At 42.8% G+C, this 26,359-nt stretch overlaps 1 protein-coding gene and 2 long non-coding RNA genes across 4 annotated transcripts in view; 2 read left to right on the forward strand and 1 right to left on the reverse strand.

The window, feature by feature from the left end:
• The window catches only part of EGFR (epidermal growth factor receptor), a 157,536-nt gene extending 149,982 nt beyond the window's left edge, over window positions 1–7,554 (reverse strand). For both annotated transcript variants that reach the window (XM_021531481.2, XM_021531480.2), the window contains exon 1: window positions 7,079–7,554. In XM_021531481.2, coding sequence (XP_021387156.1) covers window positions 7,079–7,184 — 106 coding nt within the window. In that variant the 5' untranslated portion in view covers window positions 7,185–7,554. The remainder of the gene's footprint in view (window positions 1–7,078) is intronic.
• Window positions 7,555–7,695: 141 nt separating this feature from the next.
• Window positions 7,696–13,829, forward strand: LOC144248900 (uncharacterized). Its single transcript, XR_013342082.1, has 3 exons — window positions 7,696–7,749; window positions 8,491–8,535; window positions 13,804–13,829. It is a non-coding gene; the product is annotated as an uncharacterized LOC144248900 (long non-coding RNA).
• A 44-nt stretch (window positions 13,830–13,873) lies between these two features.
• On the forward strand, window positions 13,874–15,447 carry LOC144248902 (uncharacterized). The gene is made up of 3 exons (XR_013342084.1): window positions 13,874–13,900; window positions 14,173–14,249; window positions 15,398–15,447. It is a non-coding gene; the product is annotated as an uncharacterized LOC144248902 (long non-coding RNA).
• Window positions 15,448–26,359: the final 10,912 nt, after the last annotated feature.

Consider the following 26,359-nt stretch of genomic DNA (forward strand, 5'->3'; position numbering starts at 1 on the left):
TATCCTGTCACCAAGACAGCTGGTTTATATCCTCTTCTCCTTCCTTCCACCTCTTACCCAGAAACATCCTGTCTGGCATGGTCCCTGCCGACTCATCCAACCCTTCGGGTCTCTGCACCCAGGAAGGAGCCCTCTACCCTGGCAGAGTGGTTCAGGCACAACTGCCTTTGCTGGCCCCGAATACTCACAGGTTTTCAGTTTGGGATGGAGGGAGCTGGCAAATCCCCAACATTTCCAAGGAGCTGGAGGATACTCCTGGGGAGGCTACCCACCTTTCACACAGCACCTTTGCAAGGTAAAGCAACCAGGGAGAGGAAAACACTAGACAAGAAGGTTCTTAACACACACAGGAACGTTGGTGGCCCTTGGGGCATTGCTACTGCTCAGTATTGTCACCCTTCCTGCCCAGAGCCCCGGCCCGCCTCCAGCAAGGAGCCTGCAAGGCTTGGGCTCCTCCTCTGGGGCTCAGCAATGAATGGCGAAGGTGCCAAACATGTAGAGCCCAGAGAAGTAATGCATACCAAGCTTCTTTTAATTGAAACCTATTTATTTATCCCTATTTAATTATTTTTACTATTTCATCATTTCAATTTATGAAAATAGAGAAAAGTGATCACAAGCATTTTGGATTACATTTATCTCAGTGCTCACAGGGTTCAGAACAGAACTACTAATGTGTACACAAATGACAGTTTACCCCACTCCCAAAGTCTTAATTTTTTGAGCCACGCTCAGCAAACATGCCTTGGCCAAAAAAACTAAGTGGGAGGGAGGTATAAGAAAATCAAGTGGTATTCTGGTATTTTCAAAATAAACCTGCAAATTTTCATTTCAAACGACGTTTCATTTTGCTTCTTATCCAACTTGAAAAGAAATCGTCTCAAGTCAAAATGATCTTCCAGATTATATTAAAACAAGGCTTTTTTCTTGGTGTTTTGTTGCTGGTTTTTTCTCTTCACTTCACTAAAACCACCCCTGACATACTTGTTTCAGTATTACTGGAAGTTATTATTTTTTTCTAGTTTTTTTTTTTTTTCTTCTTCAACCACTGCAACAAACAAAAGCCACACATGATTAAATGCACTCTGTAGGTAGATCATGCATGTGAACACGTAGATGTTTACTTTCATGTACGCAGATGTGCTGGGCAGACAAAGGAACGCTGGCAGAAGGAGAATCCCTGCATCTGCCTTGCACAGATCTGTCAACAGGCAAAACACACTTTGCATTGAAGCTTCCAAATGAAAGCTCACACATCCCTATGGTATTCATAAATCCAGCACATCTCTCTCCTAACTATGCCTTCTGTTTGTTAAAAAACAATTTTAAAAATGTGTGGTGTGGTATGGTGTGGTAGCACTTGCACTTGTTAGCTCAATGGCCAAAACACATGGCCACATCATTTCATTTTGGCCATCAGGAAGATTTCCTGTTTAAACACAGTCTCACAGGTAAGTTTCTCATGTTTCTTCCTTTGAACAACCCTCAATAACATTAAGCAGGAGAGCATAATATTCACACTCACACGTTCCCCCGCATAAGACAAAGTCATGTCATAGTTCCTAATAAATAACCACCTTGCTTCAGCAGAAACAGACATTTACTTTGATCCAACTTCTCTGTACAGAGGAGTACATCTTTTTTTTCCGCATTTCCTTTAGGAATGACTTCTTCTGCCCATACTAATGCCAAATGTTCTGTAACTATTTCTGAAATTTAAAAAATACAGTATTACTCAATACTGTTAGGTCAGCAGAATTCAGCCATAAAAAAGGAAGCATTACAATTCCGTTTGCCATAGTTGGAAGTCAAGAAGTAACATAATCAGAATGGACTGAACACCACTGGGTATCATACTGTACCTACTAATGTTGTTCCTGGAAGTTCCTGGAAGAAGGGTCACAGGAGAAGATCAAATCCAGGATCAACGTGTATTATTATTATCAGCTGTATTATGCTGAACAGGGATTGTCAAAGTCCATACAAACACTAAGGAGTGGATTTCCAAATGCCTGGAAAAACATAATTCACCTGAACACTTTCTACCAACACCTACACAATGCTAACAAACTCATAGTGCAGGCCCTCCATGTACTTGTGCATTTCACAAGCTCTCTGAAGCCAAGAGGTATGAACAGCAGTGGTTCTCAGGAACTTCTGAAGAGTCACATCCAACACAGCTCTTGTTCCACCCTCATCACCAGAGGTACGTGGCATTGCAGGAGCTATGTTTGAAGGGTGCATCCCAGCGGTAAGGGCCCCTCATTATTATCCCTGTTCCTCTGCCATAGAGCTCAGCATCACACAGCTCCCGGCCATGGTCCCTCTCATAGGTGCTGGATGAAGCACTGCTCAGGACCCAGAGAGGAAAGTTCTGCACTTAGAGCAAGATGTGTTGCTCAAGCTAACCTCAAGGCGAGTGTGAGACAGGCAACTATCCCTGTCACGGCAGAAACTGCTGCTTGAGTGTTCATCACAGGCTCCAAACCTCCTACAACGGCCACAAAGCAAATGCAGGAGTCAAAAAGTTAGAACGATCCTTCCACTGAGAAGCAAATAACAGCTTTGCTGCATTTCCTAATAACTTTCTCTTTCTGATAAAGCTAGCGATTTCCCAGCCAAGCTGAATGCGATTCTTGTGCCAGATGAGCCCTGACTGACAGAAGTTCATTTTTCACTAGTAAGTAGATGTCCAAGGAGAGCAGTACAGCAGAATGGGGTTTGAGAAATTATAAACACAATTAGAAGATGCCTAATGCAATTCACACAATTCCAAAATGGCAATTATTGTATCTAGAAAGTAATCTTTTTACAGAATTTGACTAGTCTAGATTTATAAAGGTTTGTCAGCCAGGTCACCCCAGGAAGTGTTTCTAATACAGAACAGCCAGAAGATGCTTTTATGAGTTCTGGCTCCCTCAAATAAAAGTTCTACAAGTCAAATTTGTGTTACACAAACCCTTTTGCAATACAAAAGTCTAACATGAGATTTAACACAAGTTCTCATACCCGTAAATGCTGGTGCTTATAACATAACATACTGACACCAATTTTGAGTATCAATTCTTTCTGGGATAATCCACTCACATACCCATGTATGTGACTGTACTCTCTGATGCACACATACAACTGAAACCTGGACTAGTGCAAGAGTTTGTAGCAACATCAACAGTTTTATGCAAAACCATTCCATGAAGGTACTGTCATCCTCCCAAAAATGAAGTAAACCTTCCACTAGCCTTGTTTCCGAAGAGCTATTAAGCAAAAGCAGTTTGTGCTCAAGGAAGATAAGGACAATTTCTGAAGGAACTGGTTTGGCTAGTCAGCTATCTTTCTGCTAAAGCCAGCATATCCCAGTGATTTCAGTGATACATGGATACCTAAATGCAAAAGTCAGCCCTGAGGACCATAATGGCACTGTGCGACACTCCCCAAAAGTCTCTCTTTATAAATTAACAAATAAATTACAACGGACTACTCTGATTGTAAAGTCTCCAGGGCATTGATCTTGATTTCCTATTTATCTGCAAATCTCTTAATATACTCTTGATGTAATAAATAACACACTTGTATTTAGTAACACTTAAGCATCTAGTTTGCTCACTGTACACAAACTTTGCTGAGAGGCCAATCTCCCTTGTAAAATTTTGCACATAGTCACTATATTTTGCAGATTGCCTGAATTAAGGAGATGACCTGCTAGCATTTTACCTTACCTTCACTTCTCTTAATGATGGGTTTTGGATTTTGTTCTTAATTATACACACACTGAGGCATTGGAGTAAAAGCAGCTCCACACGCAACACTATTTATTTCTATTATCTCACCAAATTGGGCCATATCAGTATCTAAGTTTCCATTTCTCTAACTTTATTTACCATCAAGACTGCACAGATTTTAGTTTGCAAATCCAAAAATGTTTGGTCATTTACCAAGGAAATCGAAATTAACAAATGGTTGCATAGACAAGATCTCATATAATAAATACCTACACAAATATACTACTAACTCCCATCCACATAGAAAATTCCACTTGTGTCAGTGGAAATACAAACACTGGAATGAGAGAACACTGTACCAGCTCTCCTGGGACTTTATCAGGAGTATGAGACCTCCTTCATCTGGTAGCAGGTAGACAGAGAACACTGCTGATTCCTCAGCCATGCTGTGGATGCGTGGGCAGTCCCCTGCTCCTGGGAGGCCCCCATAGCAGGCACAACTCACAGGCTTCTGCCAGATCTCTGCTCCACACAGCAGTGGCCAGGTTGCACTGGAGTGCATCTGAAAGGCACTGCATTCTTGCACGTAACTGGATCTGCACAATCCACAAAGACTCTAGATGTCTACTTGTAGGCATCTGTCACAAGTAAGCATGGAATAATACACAGTGCAGAAACTACAAGACAATACTCAATATAAGTACACACACAGCCCACACGTAAACACTGCACAGGATATTAGACAAAAGTGTTTTACTTCACATGGACATGAATACTTGGATACCCTTAAAGAACTTAGTCCTTTGTATAAGACTCCAGGTACAGAAAGCTACCACAGTCCACCCTGGCAGCTCCCGAGCCGCCTGGCACGCCTGTATGCACACTCCCGACACGGAGCTGCACACTCCCATCCCACAATGTCTGCAGCTACAGATCAAAACTAGAGATATAAAACCAGTATATAGCAACAAAAAGCAATTTGCTGGACCGTAGCACTGTCACCGAGCGCTGTCACACAAAGGACACGGGTCAAATGCAGCCAGCATAAGTGGCATGCCAGCTATCACAGGTATTTATCTCAGGTACCACAATGCAGGCCTCCCGGGATATATCAGTGGAAATCCAGATTAATTCTGCTTCACATAATATGGGTCAACATCAGAGCAGGTATATAGAGGTGGGTATTGATCCCTGTGCTGAGAGTACTTCACTTTTGAGCAATGCTGTTTGGTTCTGGAATATGTTCAACTAGGCTTCTGTTTGTATCTTAATGACTACAGTGTTACAACAAAAACAGGTTTCTCTCATCCATCTTCAAGAACATTAATTCTACAATTTTGGGAGAAGACACAATTGTATTTAAATTTCCATTCAAACATTATGTTGATTGGATTTTATAGGCTGATTCTGATGTTCTTCTAACAGCTGCCCAGGCATCTTTTTTTTTTTCAAGACATGTCATTTTGGTAATAGAACAAATCAGGTCAAAGTTTTAAGAAGTGTCTTTTCACATGAGATTTGAACTTGCAGAAGTGTTCCATATATTTATGACAGCAAGTTTCCTTTCAGCATTTTTCTGAAATCTGATGCTAGGTCTTATCATTTGACCAAGGAGGCAGTCCCAAGCATACACTGATCCTCTACTACCTGCTGGACCTGTTGCTTCAAATCAGTAACACTCAATTCTCAGATGCTGCTTCATTTTGTGCCTCTGAATAATTTTCTTGCTTATCTTCAACTGTGGGGAGAAACTAATAACTCAAATCAATTGATTAATGCTTTCTGAAGAAATCTTCTGCTTCCACCTCTGCCACTGAGCATCCAGCTCAGTTCCTCTGGTAGAGGACCCAGTTACTTGCGGACACAACATCCTGAGAATAACCTCTATTGGATTTATCATGTAGCCGTTGATGATTTAGTAATCCTCAAAAAACTGGCAACCTCCTAAGTTTATGAGACACAGAATTAAACATTATAAACAAGGTATTTCTCCTCACTCTTAATATATTATACAGGGCATGTGCACCTGAGAATGCATCTCAAAAGACAGGCAGAGCAGATGGGAGGCACTTTACTTCTCACCAGCTTCAAAGAGTGAGGAAAAATAAATAAATAAAAAGAAAACCAGGAAAGAAAACTGCCCATGTTACATCTACAACAGGTATGAACTTGATTTCTGGAACAAGAGAATCTTTCCACTTTTTAAAAGTTGTGCAACTAGTTCTTTTGGATGGGGTGTTCCTCACTTTCAGGGTGGCTTTACCATTCACAGTCACAAAAGACTCTTAAGTTGCTCTAAGCCATGCAGTGGCTTCTAGAAACTAATAGTTCTCCCGCTTTTTCTTTAAAAAGAATGAAAGGAAAAAGAAGAAAAACCAAACCACCCAAATCTGCATTTTTTCCTCTGGCTGGCAGATTTCCAAGATAAAGAGGACTGCTCTCCGGCTGGAACAGCAGCCGGGGCCTGCTCTCCAAACTTAGAAAAGAGAACACCACACACAGAGAAAATGCGACGGGTCTGACCAGCCAGAAACGGCTTCTCATCCTCTGAGACAGCTTCTCCACTGAAGAAGGAAAACCCAAGCACCCGCGGCAGCCCCACGCCCCTGCCCCACAGCCAGCCCCGCCGAGCTGTTCCCACGCACCGCCGGCACGGGCGGGCAGCGCCGGGGCTGGCAGCGCCGGCAGCCTCGGGACGGGACGGGACGGAGGGATTAATCCCTCCTCTTTCTGATAACCAGAACCCACACAAAGTTTCCCTTTTTTTCAGTCACCTCCTCCCCAGGTGTATACTTTTTTCTATTATCACTATGACTATTTCTGAACAGGACAAGCGGAGGTGTCCGGGTCAGTGCGACAGCGGGTTACCGGAGCGGCGCTTACTCGGGAACCCCGCGGCTTTTCCTCGCCGCCCCGGTGCAAGGGAGCCGAGAGCGGCTGTGCTGGGCTGAGCCGGGAAGTGCTCTCCGGGGAGTGACTGGGAAACGTGGGAAGGGGGAAAGAAGAAAAAAGAAACACTAAAGAAGCACAACCGATGAGATGTGCCAAGGCTTATTCCCTTTTATTTCCTCCACCCCCACAAAAGAAAATAAACCAAGAATCAGGAAGTCAGGGCTGCGTGATCGCTGCTATAGGTTTAGTCTTCTCCCCGTTTCTCCCCTCTCTCTGTTTTTGGGGTGGGTTTTTTGTTTTGATTTGTTTTTTTTCTTAGGGAAATAAGTAGTTGGGACTTTCCCTCCGCCTCTCCCCACGGGAGGCCGCGGAACGCAGCCGCCCGCAGCGCCGGCTCTCTGGTCCCCCAGTACGCAGCTAGCAAAGGGCGGCGGGACCCCGCTGCCCTCTTCCCCCCGGCCCCCTACCTTTCTTTCCCTCCACGGCAAGGCAGAGAGCGAGGCGCCCCAGCAGCAGCACCAGGACAGCGGCGCCGCGGGGCCCGGCGGCAGCGAGGGGGCTGCGGCCGCCCATGCTGCGGGACCGCCGCTCCCTCGGCGCAGTGGCTGCGGGTCGGACGGGACGGGCGCACGGATGGTTCCGCGGAGCCGCTCCTGCTCCCCTCTGCTCTTCTCCCGCGGCAGCGATCAGCTCCTCTCCGGCGCTCTGCCCTGCGCGGCTCCGAGCAGCATGCTGGAGGGCGGCCGTCGAGGTCTGCGCGCACACGTGCGTGCCCCGCTGCGGACGGGCTGCTGCCTTCCTCCTCCTTCTCCTCCTCCTCCTCCTCCTCCCACCTCTGCTCCTCCTGCTACAGGCGGCGGCCGGTGCACAAGGGCTTGCGGAGCGGCTGGAGCCGGCTGTGGGACGGGGTGCGCCCGGCTGCGCTCTCCACTCGGTCGCGGAGCGCAGGGGCTCCCTCTGGGGACGCCAAGGAGGAGGAGGATTGGGAGGGAGCAAGGAGGAGAGGGGAGGAGAGACCGGCAGCGCCGGCCCCGTCGAGGTGGAGAAGAGGCGGGCCCCCCACCTGTCCCGGAATATAGGATGAGAGTAGGTGGAAGCGGGGACGAGACAGTTTAGCCGTTCCTCCTTGCTCGGCAGGGTGTGTATGTGCGGATTTTCTACTTCCCGGCAGTTTCTGCCCGGCAGCTGCCAGAGGCACGAGCGTGCATTTGCGGCACAGCTCGCAAAAAAGCGGAGTGGCGCTAACGCAGCTTCTGCCTTCCCGTGTGCTCCCGCCCGGCAGTCGTGGAGGGGCAGAGGGTTACAGCAGTGCGGGTGTCCCGGGGGAGGTCGCAGCAGGAGCTCTGTCCCGTCCCGTTCCTCAGGGAGAACGGTCCCCCCGCAGCTCCAGTGGGAGCAGTGCGGGCAAGGGAGAGCTGAGGCGCTTTACCGGGAGCAGGGAAGCAGCTCCGGAGGTTCGATCCACTCCCCAGGGGCGCATCTCCGGGGCTCCGGCCCCATTTCTGCCCCCCGAGATCAGCGGAGCCCACTTGGCCTCTGCGAACAGTCCTGCTCTCGTTCAGGTCATTTTACTCCCAATACTTGTAAGGCCAAGTGTGTGCGTGGAATAAAACAGCTCAGTTTTAATGCGAATTTAGCACAGGGGTAACAGGGTCCCTGTCTGCCCGTACCGCTTCTGTTCCCCGGCCACCAGCACTGAGAAAGTGCTCCTTGCTCCGCGTAGCAAGTTACTTAATAAACACAAAATAACACAAGTGTTCCTGAGGTGCTCCAAGTACATCCACAGACATTAAGCAAAAGAGTATGGTGCTCCTTTCCGTCAAGAGGAAAACCCAAGCTATTCAGGATTCATTAAAATATTCCTATGGTTTTTTAACAGGCTGTTTCTCTGGAAAGTGGGAGGAAACACTGTCTTGTCACTCAGGTATGTAAATAAGACACAGACGTGCCATTTGTCTGGGTTGGAGTTTCTCCGAGTAGATCATGATTCAACACTCAAACCTGCTGAATACCGGTGGTAATTTCTTCTGAGGGCTCTTCTGAGGGCTTAGGTTACACAGTCAATAGGATATGAAGACTTAAAACTGCTGTGATTAAGTGGGAACTCCGGCACTAAAACCAATAATGACATGAGGTTCGGGAAATTCCGTGCTAAATGTCTGTGTCTGTCACAGGGTACTGGAGCACAATAGATTGCAAAATAGTCACTGAGTGTACCTTGACTTTTCTCTGTTATGCATGTTTCTTTGAGAGATCCATCACCCTTCTCCTACCACTCAAATTCTTCTGAAAAATCTTTTTTTTTTTTTTTCTGATACTTTAACTAGCCGCTCTCCTAACTAGGCATAGAAAACTACCATCCCATTTACACATCCTAGCACATGCCTGGCCACATGCCTTTAATCGTTTACTAAGATGAGTTGCATTACAAGACTGCTTTCACATTCTGTAACTGACATTCTGGTTCAATTATATTTTGTAAATAATGTGGAAGGTGTACTTTGAAGTAAACTCACACATTAACAACATCCGAGAAGCTCTATTCATGTGATTGGTTTCATGGCTGTAACTGAGGGCAGAACCTTAGCTTACAATGCAATATTAGTACAAATTTATTTCAAAGATTCTCACACAGTGCAACTTCATATACACTATGTGTATGTGGTTCTTTTTCATTTATTTAGACAAATAGGAGGATCTTTAAAAGTGAGAGAAACCTAGGAAAAAGAGATCAACTTCTAGGGAGGGAAGATTTGCAGAGCATCCTCAGCACACACTAATGATTACAGCTTGCCTTATGATAAAGGAAATGCAATTAAGACAAGCAAGAAATTGACTTCAAATCAGTTCTGCAGGTAAGTTAAAAAGTGCCCCTAGACATGCACACTGGGTATCAAGCTACCAATATAGAAGGTAATAGGGTTTTTTTAATTTAGAGAAAGAGAGGATTCAAAGTGACAAATGAAAACCAAACTAAACATAGGGAAAAAAGAAAACATTTTTGCATGTGAATTCAGTGGATAAACTGGTCCAAATCCTGTCCTAACATGTTGAGGAACAAACACTTGTTTTGCAGAATTTTTGTTATTCTACTTGATATACTGGGCAGGAACATTTCATACTTGCTTCACCCTCCATCATGTACTGCCCTTACACAAACACACATAAATTCAAGTATTCGATACTAACTAAACACCTCCTTCATTGCTGACATGGTGAGCAAGGAGAGACTAGGCAAATGCCCCTTTAAATCTTTTTCCCAGGCTTCAGATACCCACTACAGGAGACTCTCATCTGCTGCTGGCAGTGCAGTACTGCAGAAGGGGCTGCACAGCAAGCTGCTGTAAATTCTGTCCTCCCACCTTTGTGAGCACAAATGTGTTACTTTTGAGGCATTGTACTCTGCTTGACAAGGTCACAAGACACATAAAGGAACTCTAAGACTAAAGTTTGAGAAGCTTATCACAGGCAGGAATTTCAGGCCTTTTTTACCAACTGAGCAATTTCTGAAATGGTTTAAATTCAAACATGACATTTTCCCTAAACAGCTGGTCACATACCCAGTGACTGCCTTTGGTGTAATTCCTCTGAAGCAAACATGAATTTTACCAAGGGCATTCAATATTCATGTTGCAAAATTTTATTGCTGGCTGCATGTGTGCATGGATCAAAGGTTATGGAACAAAGGCCAACCTTTTGATCACCAATTTTTCAATTGACAGTTCATAATGAAAATACTAAATGCAACATCTGTCTTCAGCTTTCTTTTGATTTGCTTGCTTTATAGTATGTGTGTGTATATATATGTATCATGTCTTCTATATATTAAGCATAAACATGCTGACCTGTGAAGTGAAGATGGTGTAATCTGGTAATTTTTCCACATGAACATGCTTCTGGATTGCAAAATTTGACTCACCGCCACTTGCCTGCTCCACTGAGCTGGTTACTTTGCCACACATGGAGAGAAGTAGCTGCAAGAGGATGAATAACTGATTTCCCTATCAGTGGAAAAAGCAGGATTAATTCTTCTATCCCTTCCACATTTCCTCCAAACAAAATAGAGTTTCAAAACCCTCTCAAGAGTTAAAAAATCCCTGCTGCTGGATCCTTTCCTTACATGAAAAAAAAAAAAAGGTTGCTTTTCATTATCCACCAAGAGTGGGTCAGCATTTGCCCCGCAAAAAAATTAATCAGCAACCATTTCTCAATGGTGATGCTGTTCTTCTCTGTAAATAAGTGGTGAAAGTGGTTTTAAAGTCAGGCCTTTTACTGAGAGACAAGAAATGGAGACAAATTAGCGGAGTTTTACAATCTGGTTTGCTCAGATTTTGCATGTTGTTTGAGATTGTTGACATTGTATTTTGCATTGTAGTTTGTATTCTATGAGTGCTCACTCAGGTTTTAAAGCAAGGGCTGAGATAAAAATTCATAGACCTTTATGGCACTTTGCATGTTGAAAATATTGCACACACATTAAGTAATTTATCTTTGCAAATCTCCTGTAAAGCAGGTTAGTACCTATCATTTCCATTTTATAGATGTAAAATAATTTGCCTTGGGCGGAGCTTTAGTGGTAGAGCTAGGGTTATCACTCAAGAGCTCTATTTAAACCTTGGATCATGCTATTTCTGAAGAGTGTCCCCGATGAAAATAGATGGATTTTTACACAGATTATCTTTCTCTCCTCGCTTAACACTATTTACAGAATCACAGAATATGCTGAGTTGGATGGAATGCATCAGGATCATTGATTCTAACTCCTGGCCTTGCACAGGACACCCCAAGAGTCACACCATGTGCCTGAGAGTGTTATCCAAAAACTACTTGAACTGTGTCAGGCTTGGGGCTGTGACCACTTCCCTGGGGAGCCTGTTCAGTGCCCAACCACCCTCTGGGGGTAAAACCCCAAACCTTCCCTGACACAACTCCAAGCCAGTCCCTCAGGTCCTGACATTGGTCACCACTGGTCACCACAAAGAAGAATCAGTCTCTGCCCCTCCTCTTCTTTTCATGAGGAGATTTTAGCTGCAGTGAGGTCTCCCCTCAGTCTCCTCAAGGCTGGACAGACTAAATGACCTCAGCTGCTCCTCATACAGCTTCCCCTCATGGCCTTTTACCATCTTTGTTGCCTTCCTTTGGCTGCTCTCTAATAGCTTTGTATCTTTCTTACACTGTGCTATCCAAAACCACCCCCAGCCCTCGAGGTGAGGCGATCCCAGTGCAGAGCAGAGGAGACAATCCCCTCCCTTGCCCAGCTGGTGATGCTGTGCCTGATGCACCCAGGACAGGCTTGGCCCTCCTGGCTGCCATGGCACTGCTGACTCACATTCAACTTTCTGTCAACCAGGACCCCCAGACCCTTTTCCATGGCGCTGCTTCCAGCATCTCATTCACCAATCTGTCCTACATCCCGAGTTGCCTCATCCCATATGCAGAATCCAGCAGTTTCTTTGGTTTTTTGTTTGTTTGTATAACAGAACTTAAAAAGGACAACACCAACAAACGCATCAGTGTTGAAATTAAACCTTCATCACAATAAATTGCATATCAATTGCATATAGTCAGTATTTCAACCACATGACCAAGGTATTATCTCAGTAGGGTTCGTACATGTTCTTTAATTTTTTTTATATCTGTGTTACATTTATCTATCATCTCAGTCACCAAGTTCACTGTGGCATTTTTCAGCAAAATTCTCTTAAATCAGGAACAGACTTTCAAAATTATATAAACTCTGTTAGGGATTCACAAAACTAGATTGTACCTTAATGAAAGTAGGCAACAAAAAAATCAGTTTAAAAATGAAACCTGTGTGGCTGTAGTGGTTTTTAGCAGCCATTGCATGGGAGAAAGTGTGAGCCATCTATTTTGTGAATTATGGCTTCTCTTTGAAAAGACCCCCAAAAGCAGGGGAAAAAATAGTTTTGTGCATTTTGATTAACACCTAAAGTAATTACAAGAGAAAAAAGATATGGCAAATTCTTTCAGTATTGAAGATAAACACAGCAATTGATAAGATAAACTGAACAAGGTTATCAGGGTTTCATAGGAATAACTACACTGTATTGACAAAAGTATTCAGATTTACTCTCTTTGTAGTTGTTCTTTCCCCTCTAGCAAAATCTCTGCTGAACTCCTGGGGAATGTGGCACCTCCATTGCTATCTAGGAGATAATTCCAAAGGGTAGAATGCATTTCCTGCTTAAAAGCGTCTGTCATTTTGTTGTTTGTAACTTCATGTAGAGACTACTGTGGTTTTTCATAAACTTTAACAAGTACCAAAACTAGGCATTTCTTACCTCAGTAAGTTTTGCAGTCCATGAGGGTAAGGACATAAGGATTGATGCTATGATGGAATGAAGTATATTATATACAAAATCTTTGTTACTAAACAGCACAAGTTTCCTATATAAAAACAAGCTCCTGCCTTATTTCTGTACTCTGTTGAGGCGACTTACATCTGGATATTAGTATGGTACATATATTCTCTTATTCAATCAGAAATCATACAACTCTGTATGATTGTAGGAAATACAGTTTGAGCATGCTGTCAGTTAATGGGATGTCAGTGGAAGCAGAGCTAACACCGAATCACAGAATGGGTCACTGGTGACCATAGTGGGTCACTTGGTCCAGCCTCTCTGCTCAAGCAGGGTCATCCTAGAGCAAATGACACAGCATCCAGATTGTTCTTGAATATTTCCAGTGAGGGAGACTCCACAACATGTCTGAGCAATATGTTGTGGACAATCTGCTTGGTCATCTGCATAGTAAAGTAGTTTCTTCCTCATATGCAGATGGAGTTTCCTGTGCTTCAGTTTCTGCCCATTGCCTCTTGTCCTATTGCTGGGCACCACTGAGAAGAGCCTGGATCCATCCTCTTGACACCCTCTCTTCACATATTTGCATGCAATCATAAGGTCTCCTCTTGTGGACATGGTTCATGGGCAGCTTGTTGTTCACCAGGACCCCCAGGGCCTTCTTCACAGAGCTCCTTTCCAGCAGATCAGCTCCCAGCCTGTGCTCATGCATGGTGACACTATCAGAACACACTGTATAGTAATTCAGGATGGGTGAGTAGTAATGCTAGGTGTCTGATTATGAACACTAATACTGCTAATTGCATTACTCTCACTGTCTGTTCTGCACTTTATGCCCTTGCTCACCTAATTCCTGACCTACTGCATAGCCTGTCACAGCCCATGTATGTCCACAGAGATGAAGAAATGGGGACAAGGCATAAGCCCATGCCATGAACTTTGACTCAGGAAAAGTGCCAAGCTCAGGTGAGGTGGTTGGTTTGGGTTGGTCGTGTTTATCCTGCACCTTCCCTTCCCTTCCCTTCCCTTCCCTTCCCTTCCCTTCCCTTCCCTTCCCTTCCCTTCCCTTCCCTTCCCTTCCCTTCCCTTCCCTTCCCTTCCCTTCCCTTCCCTTCCCTTCCCTTCCCTTCCCTTCCCTTCCCTTCCCTTCCCTTCCCTTCCCTCTTCCCAGCTCTCACACCAAGTTCAATACCACATGCAAATACTGCAAGAGGTTGCTGAAAATACTGTCTCCTTAGGTGTTTGTAGCACTGAGAAATCTATGGCACAGAGAGAGCAAGGCAAGCTGATAGCCCTGAGTAAATGCACAAAGAATGTGAGTTGCATCAAGGGTGTGGCTAATGGGGGTTTCTTCAGATTCAGCCCGTCTCCTGCCGTTTGCATCCAAAGAGGACAAAGACAGGAATGATAAGACATTGCAACACTGATTCTTCTGAAAAACTACAGCAACCAGTCCTTATATAGTCTAGCAAATATAAAATAAGTCAGGTTTCCCTTATATCCACTCCTTGTTTTGCCCTATGGAGGTGTCTCTAACCTTAGCCGACTTTTCTACATTTATTCCTATATGTTACACAAATTAAAACAAAGATAGGCAGAGGCTGACTAGACAAGTAACTGTACAGGGCCATTCTCCGGTGTGAAATGAATTGTCATAGAGTAGATTGTATCCATCAAAATATGGAAGTCTCTCAGCCTACAGACTGATGTGGTTTCATCCTATGAGGAGCACTCCTTGCCCTCTGCTGCCTCTCCAACTGTGGAAGAGTACAAGGCATTCTAGCCTGGGTCTGTTTGTATAAATGAATAATGCAGATGATCTAGCACAATGTACAGGGAACACTCCCTGCACAATTGACCAACATGAGCATGGTCATAGCTATTTCCCAATATTTTGAAGTCATCAGTTCTGTTCCTTACTCATCTCAGTGCACACAGATTCAATAACCAAGGTATCTGAGTAGGTATATATTCCTTTTTAGTCAAAAAAAAGCAGAGATGATTGTCAGTTCCTTTCTCCCAGCCCTGTTAGTAAATACCCTAGTGTTTATACACACTTCCTTGCTTCTTTCTTCTCTGTGATCCCAGAAATATGCCACTAAAATAGTTACCTTGCATATTTTCCACAGGAAAACTAAGCCAAATAGCAAAGCTGTCACTGAAGAGAAGGGGTAAAGCATTTTTCTGTCATGTGCTTTGAGATTTAGTCCCCCAAGGGTTTTAACCACAGAGTAGATGATCATTTTTATTTAAAGCAAAACAAGTCATAATGCTTTTTGAAAAAATCTATCATATTTTATTCAGCACTGCATAGCTAAATAATAAAGTCTGGTCAATTCAATCTGATGAATGTAACCTAAATCCCAGAGATATTGCAACTGCACTGAAACAAATTTCAGAGGACATGGACAGGTAACCAGCTGATCTTTTTATCACACCTTTAACTGTCAAAATCTTTCTCAGGTAAAAGTTTTCTGCAGCATGTTGGAGGCTGTCAACAAATGTGACTGAGCAGAAGAGCATCTTCTGGAAATTAGAGATGTCACAAAGTGCCAGAATTTCCAGCAATGGCATCTTTCTTTTCTAATGAGGAGGAGCCAGTGTAAATGCCCCTGAGGAAGACCAAAAGGCAGTTTGGTCAACATAGCAAGGTACAATATTGAAGACTGATATTTGGGTAAGTGACCTGGTGGAGGATTTGATTTGTGAAGTAAAACAGCTGCAACATAAGCCCTGTCATTGTCACTGCATCTGTTTCTGGGCATTTCCTGTGATCCTGTGGACTGAATATCCACTACTCATTGGGGTATGCTACATATGCCCCTGGAGCACATCTTTCAGCTTAGCTCTTTTTGGAAGAAACACAGATTTCTCACCCAAAGTCCATAGCATGAGGAGGATCAGCCTCAGAAGCACACTCCTGATCCATATCAAAATGCTTGCCCACAATCTGCAGTTTCCAGAAAAAAGGGGAAGCAATAAGTAATAATTTTAATCTTTAGAAGACAAGACAAGACCTAGAACTTCAGTCTTTGAAGTTTCCAAACTGGGCTGACCCCAAATCCAGAACATAAACAAACCCAGTCTTTTATGGGCTACCTAGAAAACCACTTGATATGAAAATGGCAATGGGTTGAGAATGCCAAGCACTTCCCATTACCCAGTGATACTGCAAAGTAAACAACATACACAGGACCTGTAATAAAAATAACAGGCTAAAAGCAGCCAGGCAGCTCTTCAGGGAGCCATTACAGTGGTACACATCAGCAGGTAGGCAGGGTGCGAACCAAGGCTGGCCACTGCATCCACAGAAATAAGGTGCTGCAACTCAGGACAAAGTTAGTTAGTCCACAAACCAGATAGTTAAGAGCTGATATCCCATTTTATGTGCTGTCTAAACATGGCTACAAAAAGAGGTTGTGAAGGGCCACCTGAATGCTCTGAGCTTTTTTTTCCTTCCTATTTGTAGCATGGTCCTCAACACACCTCAGGATATCTATTTGATCTCAGCTCTCTAGTATTTACCTCTTGAGCTCCCAACAGCTTTGATGGCAGTATTCCCTTTCTGTTGAGACAGATGAGCAATTCTTTGGGCATTTCAGTAAACCTTCCAGAGGTACTTAATATACAGCTGTCTCTGTCGCTTCCTCTTCTCCAAACTCAGAGTCAGTCCTTAAAATCCTCATGTGACTTGACAGCAAGAGGATGTGAACCTATAATCAATTCCGTGTGTACACTCCCACCTCCATCAGACCCCCAGCTACCAGTGTGTGATATCCTGCACTGCTGGCAAGAACACAATATCCTGGTGTAATAGAAAGCATACCATAAAAGTGCCCAGGGATATATGAGGATAAAGAGACCTGCCTCCTGCCAATTCTTTTTCTGAAACAGGTCAGATTGCATAGGTTACTTCACATTCTCCATCATCCCATCCTCATAAGCAGCTCCCCAAACTTACAAGCTCCTCATCATTTGATTTCATGCATTACTTCCTTTCCCAGCCACTTCTGCAGAACTAGAGACCCAATTCATTTAAAAAATGAGACCCAGATCATTTAAAAAATGAGACCCAGAGCAAGAGCATTAACTTTTCCAGACCTGCTTCCTTCCTGACCTTACTGCTTATTTGACTGTAAAACAACTGATGCTGCAGTTTTCAAAGAGGCGAGTGTGGACCACAATTTCTATTCCCAGTCTGTGGGAGTGGGAAAGTGACTTTGGCATAAATACATGCAATTTGATACTTTAAATATATTTTAAACCAGCTCCTTTTCCTTTAAGCCTAATTTCCTCTGAAGATAGAAATTTATCACCAATGACTCAAGCTTCCTCAAGGTTTTATCAATTTAAACCTCAATAATGTTCTTCCTTCATGGGTTCATGCTACATTGCCTAACCCTTGCTTATCCAACCAGCACTTGCTCATGCAAACCAATACTTTGGCTTTTCTGGCTTATTTGTGTGACTGCTTTTTCATTGTGTACCTCGCCCAATCTATTAATTTCAGATGGGGGTCTTGTGGAATTAAAAAGTCTGCAAATGGATTTATTAATTTTTTTAAAAATCTGTTTAAAATCGTGCCTGTTTTCTATATGGTTGCAGAATACAGAAATGCTTCTTCTATGGAGCAGGCAACAAATGCCTGGAGCTCCCAGCAGTGGAATGACTGAAGACTGTTTTTCTACAAATTATTTTGCTTTCTCCCTTTGTTGCCTGTCATCTGCAGTACACTCCTGTGTCCTCCAACACCAGCTGAATTAGAGGCAGCTGGTATGGAGATATGTCCATGGTAATTGGCCGCATGGGCTAATGGTGATACAACAGCTTCAGCATCTCCTCTTTACCTATCACCTGATTTCACAAGGCTTGGGAGGTCCTTGCTCTTCCATGGTATTTGGTTAAAATTAGTCAACAGGAATGGGGATCAACAGATGGAATGACTACATGAATCTTTCTTCCAAATTAAAAAATTGGGGGCTGGCAAGAAGCTGTGATTGTGTGCCTTGAAACAGCTGAAATGTGTCCTTGATGTTCTATCTAGTGCCTCAGGAATAATGACAGGTTTAGAGAATGCAATTCTGTGACCTTATTTGAATTGTAGCACACTGCAGTGTGTCTGAACAGCTCTCTCCAGGCTTTTTTTGGTAAGTTTAAAGAGACTATATCAGGACATCAGTGTGGTCCAAGGTTATCAGAGTTGTTACAGCTCATGGCAGAAGCATATCAGCTCCATGATTCTGATGTTTGTCATTCACAGATCTGCCCCTGACCTTTGTTTTTATCTCTGCATCTCACCCTGAAGCTAACATGAAGTACAACAGAAGCCAGATCTACTTGAGCAAGCCCACACTGAAGTCAGAGGGCTTCCTTGGAGAGTCCACTGCTGGCTCACAAGGACTTCTCCCAGGAAAGGAAACACAAGGAGGTTGTGTTTGTTTTGCACTTTCTCAAAAACCAGAAGAATGACCATAAGTGAACAAAAGTCTTATCTGAGTATGGAGAAGGAAGTAAAGGGAAATGAGAATTACAATGAAAAAGTCTTAAAACCTCATAATTTCTATGTGTGGACTCAAAAATTAGATGCTGAAGTAGAAGCCAGAGCTTCAAAAGCTGGAAGTCTGTGTAAGACCAACCTTCCCTATGTAAAATGGGGATAACAAGTAGCACAAATACCTAAAGAATTTTTTAAGAATAACAACTTAATAACCACATGGTGCTTTACATCCAGGGAGAGCTTCAGGAATGCTAAATATTCTTAAAATCTTGACATTCCACAATAATGTTGGTTTGATATCTGCAAAGGGGTGTTTTCTGTTTCAGGGACCAGCTGTACTCTCACTTCTTAAGTGAAGGTTCTTCCCTGAAATAGAAAGATAACCAGGTTGATGGGATAGAGCACTGGCATTGCTGCTCTGTTCACTCTTAATTACTGGTGTGGTGACAAGAGCAGTATGTATCAAGCCAGTCCAGCCAGGAGATCTTACCACAGGCTGGCTAACCTCTACATTAATATTAACATATGACACTTCATTTTCTAGAAGGGATTAAAAGAAGGGTAAAACCTTGGGGGAGGCCACTTGCTTATATGTATGGGTCAAGGTGGGAGGAACAGAGGCCATGAGCAGAAAGTTCCATGGCTTGAATTGGTTCAACCCTCCCTTTTGCCTGTGATGTGGAGCCCACTCAGACTTATTTGGAGCCCAGTGTGAAAGAGGGCAATGAACTCAGGTGGGGTTTGTTGCATAGTGGTTGCATGTGTGCCTCTAGGCAGGTCCAAAGCACAAAAAAAAAAAAAAATCACTGCTCTTAGTAATCAGAGTGGAATGACATAGTTGCTTTCTTTCCATTTTGAAACAAAAATCCAGCCTGAGTATTTTAAATAGCAGCATTTCTCTAGGAAAGGCATTTGTTTACTTTAGTGCCGGTAAAATTTGTCAGAACAAGAGTATGGGAAATAGAAAGCCTGGTGTTATTCACAGAACAAGTATAACAAGTTCTGCAAGTTCTCTTCCAATGTTTCACCAATTCACTTTGCTCAAAGTTGGCAGATTAGACTTCATCCTATACACAGTACAGAGGTTTTCTTTAGTTTACAAATTAGATACTGCAGCCTTTATAAATCTTTATAAATCTGGGTCTAACACATAGAAGTACCTCCCACCCAAATTGCAATGGCATTGCTAACAGGCACCAGTTTTGCTGGAGACAGGGCCAGGATATTGAGAAACTTGCTCTGCTGACACTTGGCCCAGAAGAGCAGAAGTCTCTGGCCATCTCCTGCAGGACCTGTAGCCCACACTCTGCAAGAATTTTATTTTACCAAAGCTGCACTTTTCCCCACGGTGCCCAGCCTTGCTGGGAAGGATATTGCCATAGGATGTGGTGATGCATGTGAGCAATTTATAAAAGAGCTCAAGTTCATTGAGGGTTGTTAAATACTGGGACACAAACACAACTGTTGACTCAGGAAAGACATAACAGCACAGCAGCAATTGGGATTGTTTGGGATGGAGAAAGAGAGGTGTCATAGAAACACAGATTTTAGTTTGATGCAGTACAGCCTGTTTCCCCTAAATTAAGCAAGCAGAAGTGGAAGTCCTTAGGCATCATTCTCCAGCTTTTAAGGTATTTACATATACAGAACACCTCCTTCCCCTGGGGAGTGAACAGCCTTTATCCACCACAACTGGAGCTATTTTTAAACAGCAGAGAAGGCTTTTCCAGTGTCAAGTCATGAGCTGCTCTCTCCCTGAGCTCATGGAATGGGACACATATTCTGTCCAGCTACTAAAAATATTTGTGGAGTGTTGGATGTATAAGGACTGACAGATGTCTCAGATATCCATAGAGGTGAGTGATAATTTGAGTTGAGTTCCCTTGATTTGGCTTTGATACCAGGCTGCTGCCAATGTCTTTCTGGCTGTTGACTTTATTCCCACTTGACACAAACCTATCAAGGATATGTGGGATCACATCAACTCAGAGGTACAGGATGGGAAGAGACTTTAATATTTGCCCCTAATGCTACAAGGAAAAGTTCTAATGTTGGCCATGTATTAAGCAACACGTTTTACTAGGAGCTTCATTTCACTAGGAGCTTCCCTGACTCCACAGCATTACTCATGGAGAAGGGACCTTTTTACCATGAGTAAAGCCTTTGGAATTTTGCCTCTGGTGTGGAACACTAGGTAGCCACACTGAATATGTAAATATCTGCTTTGTACGATATGTGCATAACATTAGGAAAACACTATGGAACAAAGGGCAAAATAAGGAAGGTTGTTCAACACCTCAATCTACATTCAAACTGCTGATTTACAGAACCAAGGGACAAACTCTTGATCTTATGTTCCAACAAATTGCAGGAACATGATGCTGACAAATTATCTAAGGAATGTGGTCCTCGAAGAACTTATCAAACCTGTCCATAAGTCCATCCATGTGCAGAGGCATTGAAATTCTTGGACAGCACTAAGAAAAGAGACCAGACTCCATAGGCACATGCATGGCTTCCACAGATTCTAGAGAAGTCTCACAAAAGATGAGGATACTCAAGACCTTTGTGGCTTGACCTTCCTTAATCTCAAGCAGCAGATTCCTCAAATTAATTTACAATGACAGAGAAGGAAAGATGGCAGCATTTGATCTTTTGCTTTGCTGTGGAAAAGGAGAGCATATAATAATGCAGAAAACACATTTTCTCTTCTGCCTGAATGTTAGTACCACTATAGGAAGTCAAATTCATCAAATTATAGCCTCGTGAATCATATATTTAACTGACTTTGCAGGGGAGGCAGAAAGGGAAGAAGAGGAATGGAATTTGTTTCAGTCTTGTCCTCATGACATAAATAAATAAAAAGAGGGAAAAAACCTATTTTAGTTATTTTTCCTGCAACAGAATGGTGTTCAATGACTACACAGCAGCAACACAGGTATCATTATCACAAAAATACACATAGGTTCTTTGACTGCCTTAGTTTCATATAGGGATTGCAATCCACAATGAGATGTGAGAAGGTGGTTAAGAGCAGAGAAATTAATAAACGTGTTATTTTAATGAGCAAATTCTGCAGTCTACACCATATTATCTCACTAACTCCACTTGAAATTAAACAACATCCAGTCTGAATTATCTGCTCAGTTCCTGTCCTTCACAGAGGTGTCAACAAGAGGGCAGAAGCTGATTTTTATGATGTGAATCAGGTCTAGTGGAAACTATTACTCCTTACATTTCAGCAGTGGGTTGTCCTGATAGATGGTATAAAATAAAGACTATCCCTGCCCTAGGGGGTTGCAGTCTAAAAAAAGACCAAAGGAAAGTATTTGTCTCTTGCGAAGTGATTTATTCAATTGGTTCTCTGAGTTTACTTTGAAGGTGGGTACATTTGTTATGTAAATTCTAGTTTCTGTGAGAATCACAGAATAGGCCATACTGATGTATGCTGATTCCAGAAGTTGTATTGGGTTTAAAAATGAAAAAAAAAAAAAAAAATCCTGTCTGTTCAGACATTTTGAAGTTTAAATGATTTATTGGTAAAAAATAAATTTTATTTCTAGACTTCCTTAAATAATGTGGATAAATAAAACATCTTACGTACAAAATGTGTCACTTCAAGAAGTTATTCTTTCTACACTTTCTGTTAGGGAAAAAATACAGGGAAAAAACTGTTCTGAAGCAAAAATATTTCAAACCTAAAAGCTGCCAGCAGCCTGCTGTTCGGTAAACTCTACCACATTAGACAAACGAATAATTTCAAGAAAGAGTGATAATTGTGAACAAACCCACAGCAAAGCAAAGTGCTGGACTAATTGTTGGATCAGGTAACCTGCAGGACTCTGATTTAGTGTTTGAGGTCATAATTGGGTTCCTGACCACCTGCTTTGGTCACTGGAAATGAATGCAGCTGGACTTGGCTGGTCACTCTGTCAGACATTTGCTGAAGGATGCATCGAGTGCTCTTGTGAGCAGTTGGTTGCTGTTCAGGCTTAAGTCAGTGTAAATTGTTGCTGAGCTTAAGTCTTGCTGCCAGTAACACCAGAAGTAGTAAAGGCTCTTAGGTAAAGAAATAGGATTTCCTCTCCTTTGTCACAGGGCTTTCTGAAGCACAACAGCGTGAATGCGTGTTAGATAATCTACAATTCAGAATGCTTCCTACACGGAAGAGGCAAAAAAAGTAACATGGCTTAGTAGAGTCTGCAGGCTTTGTGTCAGAAACCTGGTGCCCCAGTGCATGTATCTGCTCTGCATCCTTCAGCTGAGGGCATAACCTTTGACCCTGCACTTTGCTTTCCTTTAGATAATGATATCTACCCTCTTTTTAAAAATGTTTTAAAATATACATGTAAGATAGGTTGGAGCATTACAGAGCAAGCACACAAACAAATATACACACACCCAGACAAGCCACAGTGATACATAAAATGCAGACACTCCCATGCAGAGAAATGTACTGATGACCTTAGGCTAATGACTGGAGCCTGGGTGGTACTGCTGGCATTCACAGAGCACACACTCAAATAGCTGTGCAGGTCTGCGCAGGCAGCCAGAGAGCCTTTTTGCATGGGGCTGGCTAGCGTGGATGTTCCCAGGCATGCTGAGCCATTTGGGGTAGCTGGCAGCTGCTGGGATGCTGCTGGGCAAGCAGCTCTGCCAGCTCTTCTCTAGCCTCAGAGGGCAAAGCTTATACTCACAAGTAAGGAAAGGGGAGAACAGTTCCCACTTTTTAGAGAGCTGGGGGTTTTATTTACTTATTTATCAAAGCTGCTATTTCATTTAAAGTCCATATGTACTTACCAGGAGCTTTGCTAGATCAAATGTGGCGCAGCCACTGGTGAAGTCTCAGAAGTGTCTCTCATTCAACACTTCCCACAGTGGCAAAGGGCCTGGCCTCTCCCGCATAGTTTACAACTGCTGTGTTTGGAAGTGTGGAAAGGAAAAGCCTTGGGAGGAGCAAGAAAAGAAAAGGAAAATCAGTTGTGGAGAATTTCTAGTTCCCGAATTTTAAGTGCAATTTTAAAGCAATCAGAAATAGTTCATTCTAGATAAGCCCATGTATTGTAATTTTCGAACTTCCAGAGTCCTCCCACAGGATATCAGGTTATTACTATATTTTACCAGAAACAAATTTCACAGGTATATAGTATTTTCAGTACCCAGCACTGTACCTTGCTCTGCTGAGAGGTTAAGCCAAGCAATAACTCCTTCACTGGCTGTCAGCTTCAAGTCTTGCAGCAGCTCAGCTGAGTCTTGTTCTCATGTATTGTTTGCTAGATCACCTACAAACTTGTGAAGTGAAGCCATTGTTCCTTAAAAGAAAAAGGTCTAGTGATGCTCCTGGTCTCTATAAACGGAGCCTTTCCTCCAACCTTTGTGCAGGGCTCCTGTCCAGTCTTTAGCAGGGTGTTTCAAGCTGTCCTTGCTAAGCCCGCTAGCACATGCTGAATGGCACCGGTCAAATTACTGCATCCACGTTGTTCTGGTTAGAATCATAAGCTGAAATTGACTCCATCCCAGTAGGAAGAGGCTTACCACACACTTCTCCCCTTAATCTAAGGTCTTGCCCAGACACAAGTTCAGTCACATGTGAACAGCACTGTTAGTGAACCAAAAGAGTATGTGAAACTTTAGACCCATCCTACCTCATAAACAGGGTTCAAGTTCAGAAGTTATTCGGAAGCTGTTTATAGCAGCTCTGTACAATCAATCAAACCAAAACCAAAAGCATGCAAACAGTGATCGATGCCTGAACTCAAGCACCTCAGCATGCTTTTGGCTGTTCCATATCCAAACTCATGTGTATTCAAACAGGATGCTACTTTGCAAGCTCCCAGGTTGCATTTGATCCTGAATAAAACTGCTTTATCAGGCAATGCAATCCAAGGTGTGCTTATAGGAGACTGAATGTGTTTAATATGCAGGCAAATAACTTTATCACCCTTGACTCACTCTATTGCTTTGTCTTTCAACACATTTGACATTATGGGATCTTCCTACATTTCTGCTCCAGCAGCACCTCCTTCCCTGCTACTACTAACCCTTCAGGCACTGCTTCTAGTTTGGTGACTGCTAGTTCCCAAAAACAAAAGATTATTGTAACCTGGCTTCTGAGATGAAACAATCTTGTTGAATACTAGACAGTCACCTCAGAGAGAGAGATAAATGTTTTGTACTGAAAGAGATTTCCACTGAACTTCTCTTCAAACCAAAGAAAAACAAATAGATTTAAATAATGTATTAGATTAATACAGAATTTCTACATATTTCTTTAATGAAACAGATTTATAGGAAATTAGGTTTCTTGAGTTCATCCGTTCTTGGAACAACTCCCTTTTCTGCTCTCAAGATAGCAATGAATTTTATAGATCTGTCAGAATTTCTCAACAAATGTTTGTAATAGTTAAGACACATTCCACTTCCAAAAGCTCTTTAAAGGCAAAGGCTGCTCTTCATTTTTTTGATGCTTGATACTCTGTGTTTGGCCAGCATGACTCAGCGTGGGAGCATGATTTCTATTCCCTGAATGGATGACTCAGTCTGTACATACAAGAACAGTGCCTGAAGAGCACACAGCACATTGCATGCAGAAAAAGATAAGGAAAATAGAATCCCCTAAGAGTCTGCTTTAGACATATTAAACATACTCTGTAGATATTATTGGCTTTTTCTATGTAAGAATATAAATGATCATGAATTTAAGGGAAAAAAAAATTAAAATCATTAACAGTTCTTATCCTCACCTTGGCACAAAATTATTTACAGTTCTTTTGGTTTTTGGGGTTTGTGTTTGTTTTTATTTTGTTTTGTTTGTTTTTGTTTGTTTTCTTGGGTTTTTTAGGGGTCTTTTTTGTTTTTTTTTTTCTTTTTTTTGTAAATGCATTTAATGAATAGGTTGGCACTTGTGTCTGGAGAAATAAAACTCCCCTCAAATATTCCTGTGTACAAATGTGATAGCTAGTCCAGTTCCTTGATGCACCCTTAGAAGAAATCAGACGGTGACCATGCTACAAAGAGCATAAGGAAACAGTGCACAAACACTATCTTGCAAGAAGTCAAGTAAAATGGACTTAGCAAACATGCTTGCCAAAACCAAAAGCAAACATTCCCAAATGACATCAGACCACAAACTCCAAGAGATGGGATGACTGCAGCGACCCTCAGTGTACAGAGGCTTTCCCCACTAAACACCTTGACAGAGGATTGCTCTTAAAACAGTTCACATGGGGCTTACTGCCTTTATGGAACACTCAAATGGAACATTCTTTGTGGAACATTCCCCAGTTTCTCCCTCTGGAAGCAATAGAAGGCTATGGAAGCATAGCTTTAAGTCTGTAGAAATGCTTGACCAACATCTGCTGTATTTTAATATTTTGGTTTTATGGATGCTGGAAAATGAAGACACAGAAAAATATGATTAAAGCTGGTATTTTTTTCTGTCCAATGTAACAGTTATTAGATGTTCTTAATTTTATTCTGTTCACTGCCTAGATATAATAGCCAGAGACCAGGGAAAAAGACATCTGAGGAAGAAAACAGACAAAAGCCGGGCTGCCTTGAGTCAGAGCCCAGGTCTCTCAAACTTGCAGTAGCCTGCAGCACACCTTGACCACAGCACTCAGACACCCCAGGCAAAGAGCCCAGTGGCTAAAGAATATGGCTAGCAGGAAAAACAGACAACTGAACACCGGTCACCCCACATTCCCACTGTGGGCAAATTATTGTAGCTTGTGTTTGCCAAAGTTCATGGGTGCCATGAGGGTCTAGTTGTCTATATGGCACTGGCCTCTTGCCTTCCTAGAGCAAGATGTATCCATCTGTAGAGCCAGACATTATTGCTTTCCTCAGAAGACTTTTGGGAACTTTTAAGGATGCTACTTGAGACTTTTACCTGAAAAGTGAATCATTATAGTTCATTACCAGGTCTG

The sequence above is a fragment of the Lonchura striata genome, chromosome 1, assembly GCF_046129695.1.
Source record: "Lonchura striata isolate bLonStr1 chromosome 1, bLonStr1.mat, whole genome shotgun sequence".
In the NCBI taxonomy this organism is placed as follows: Eukaryota; Metazoa; Chordata; class Aves; order Passeriformes; family Estrildidae; genus Lonchura; species Lonchura striata.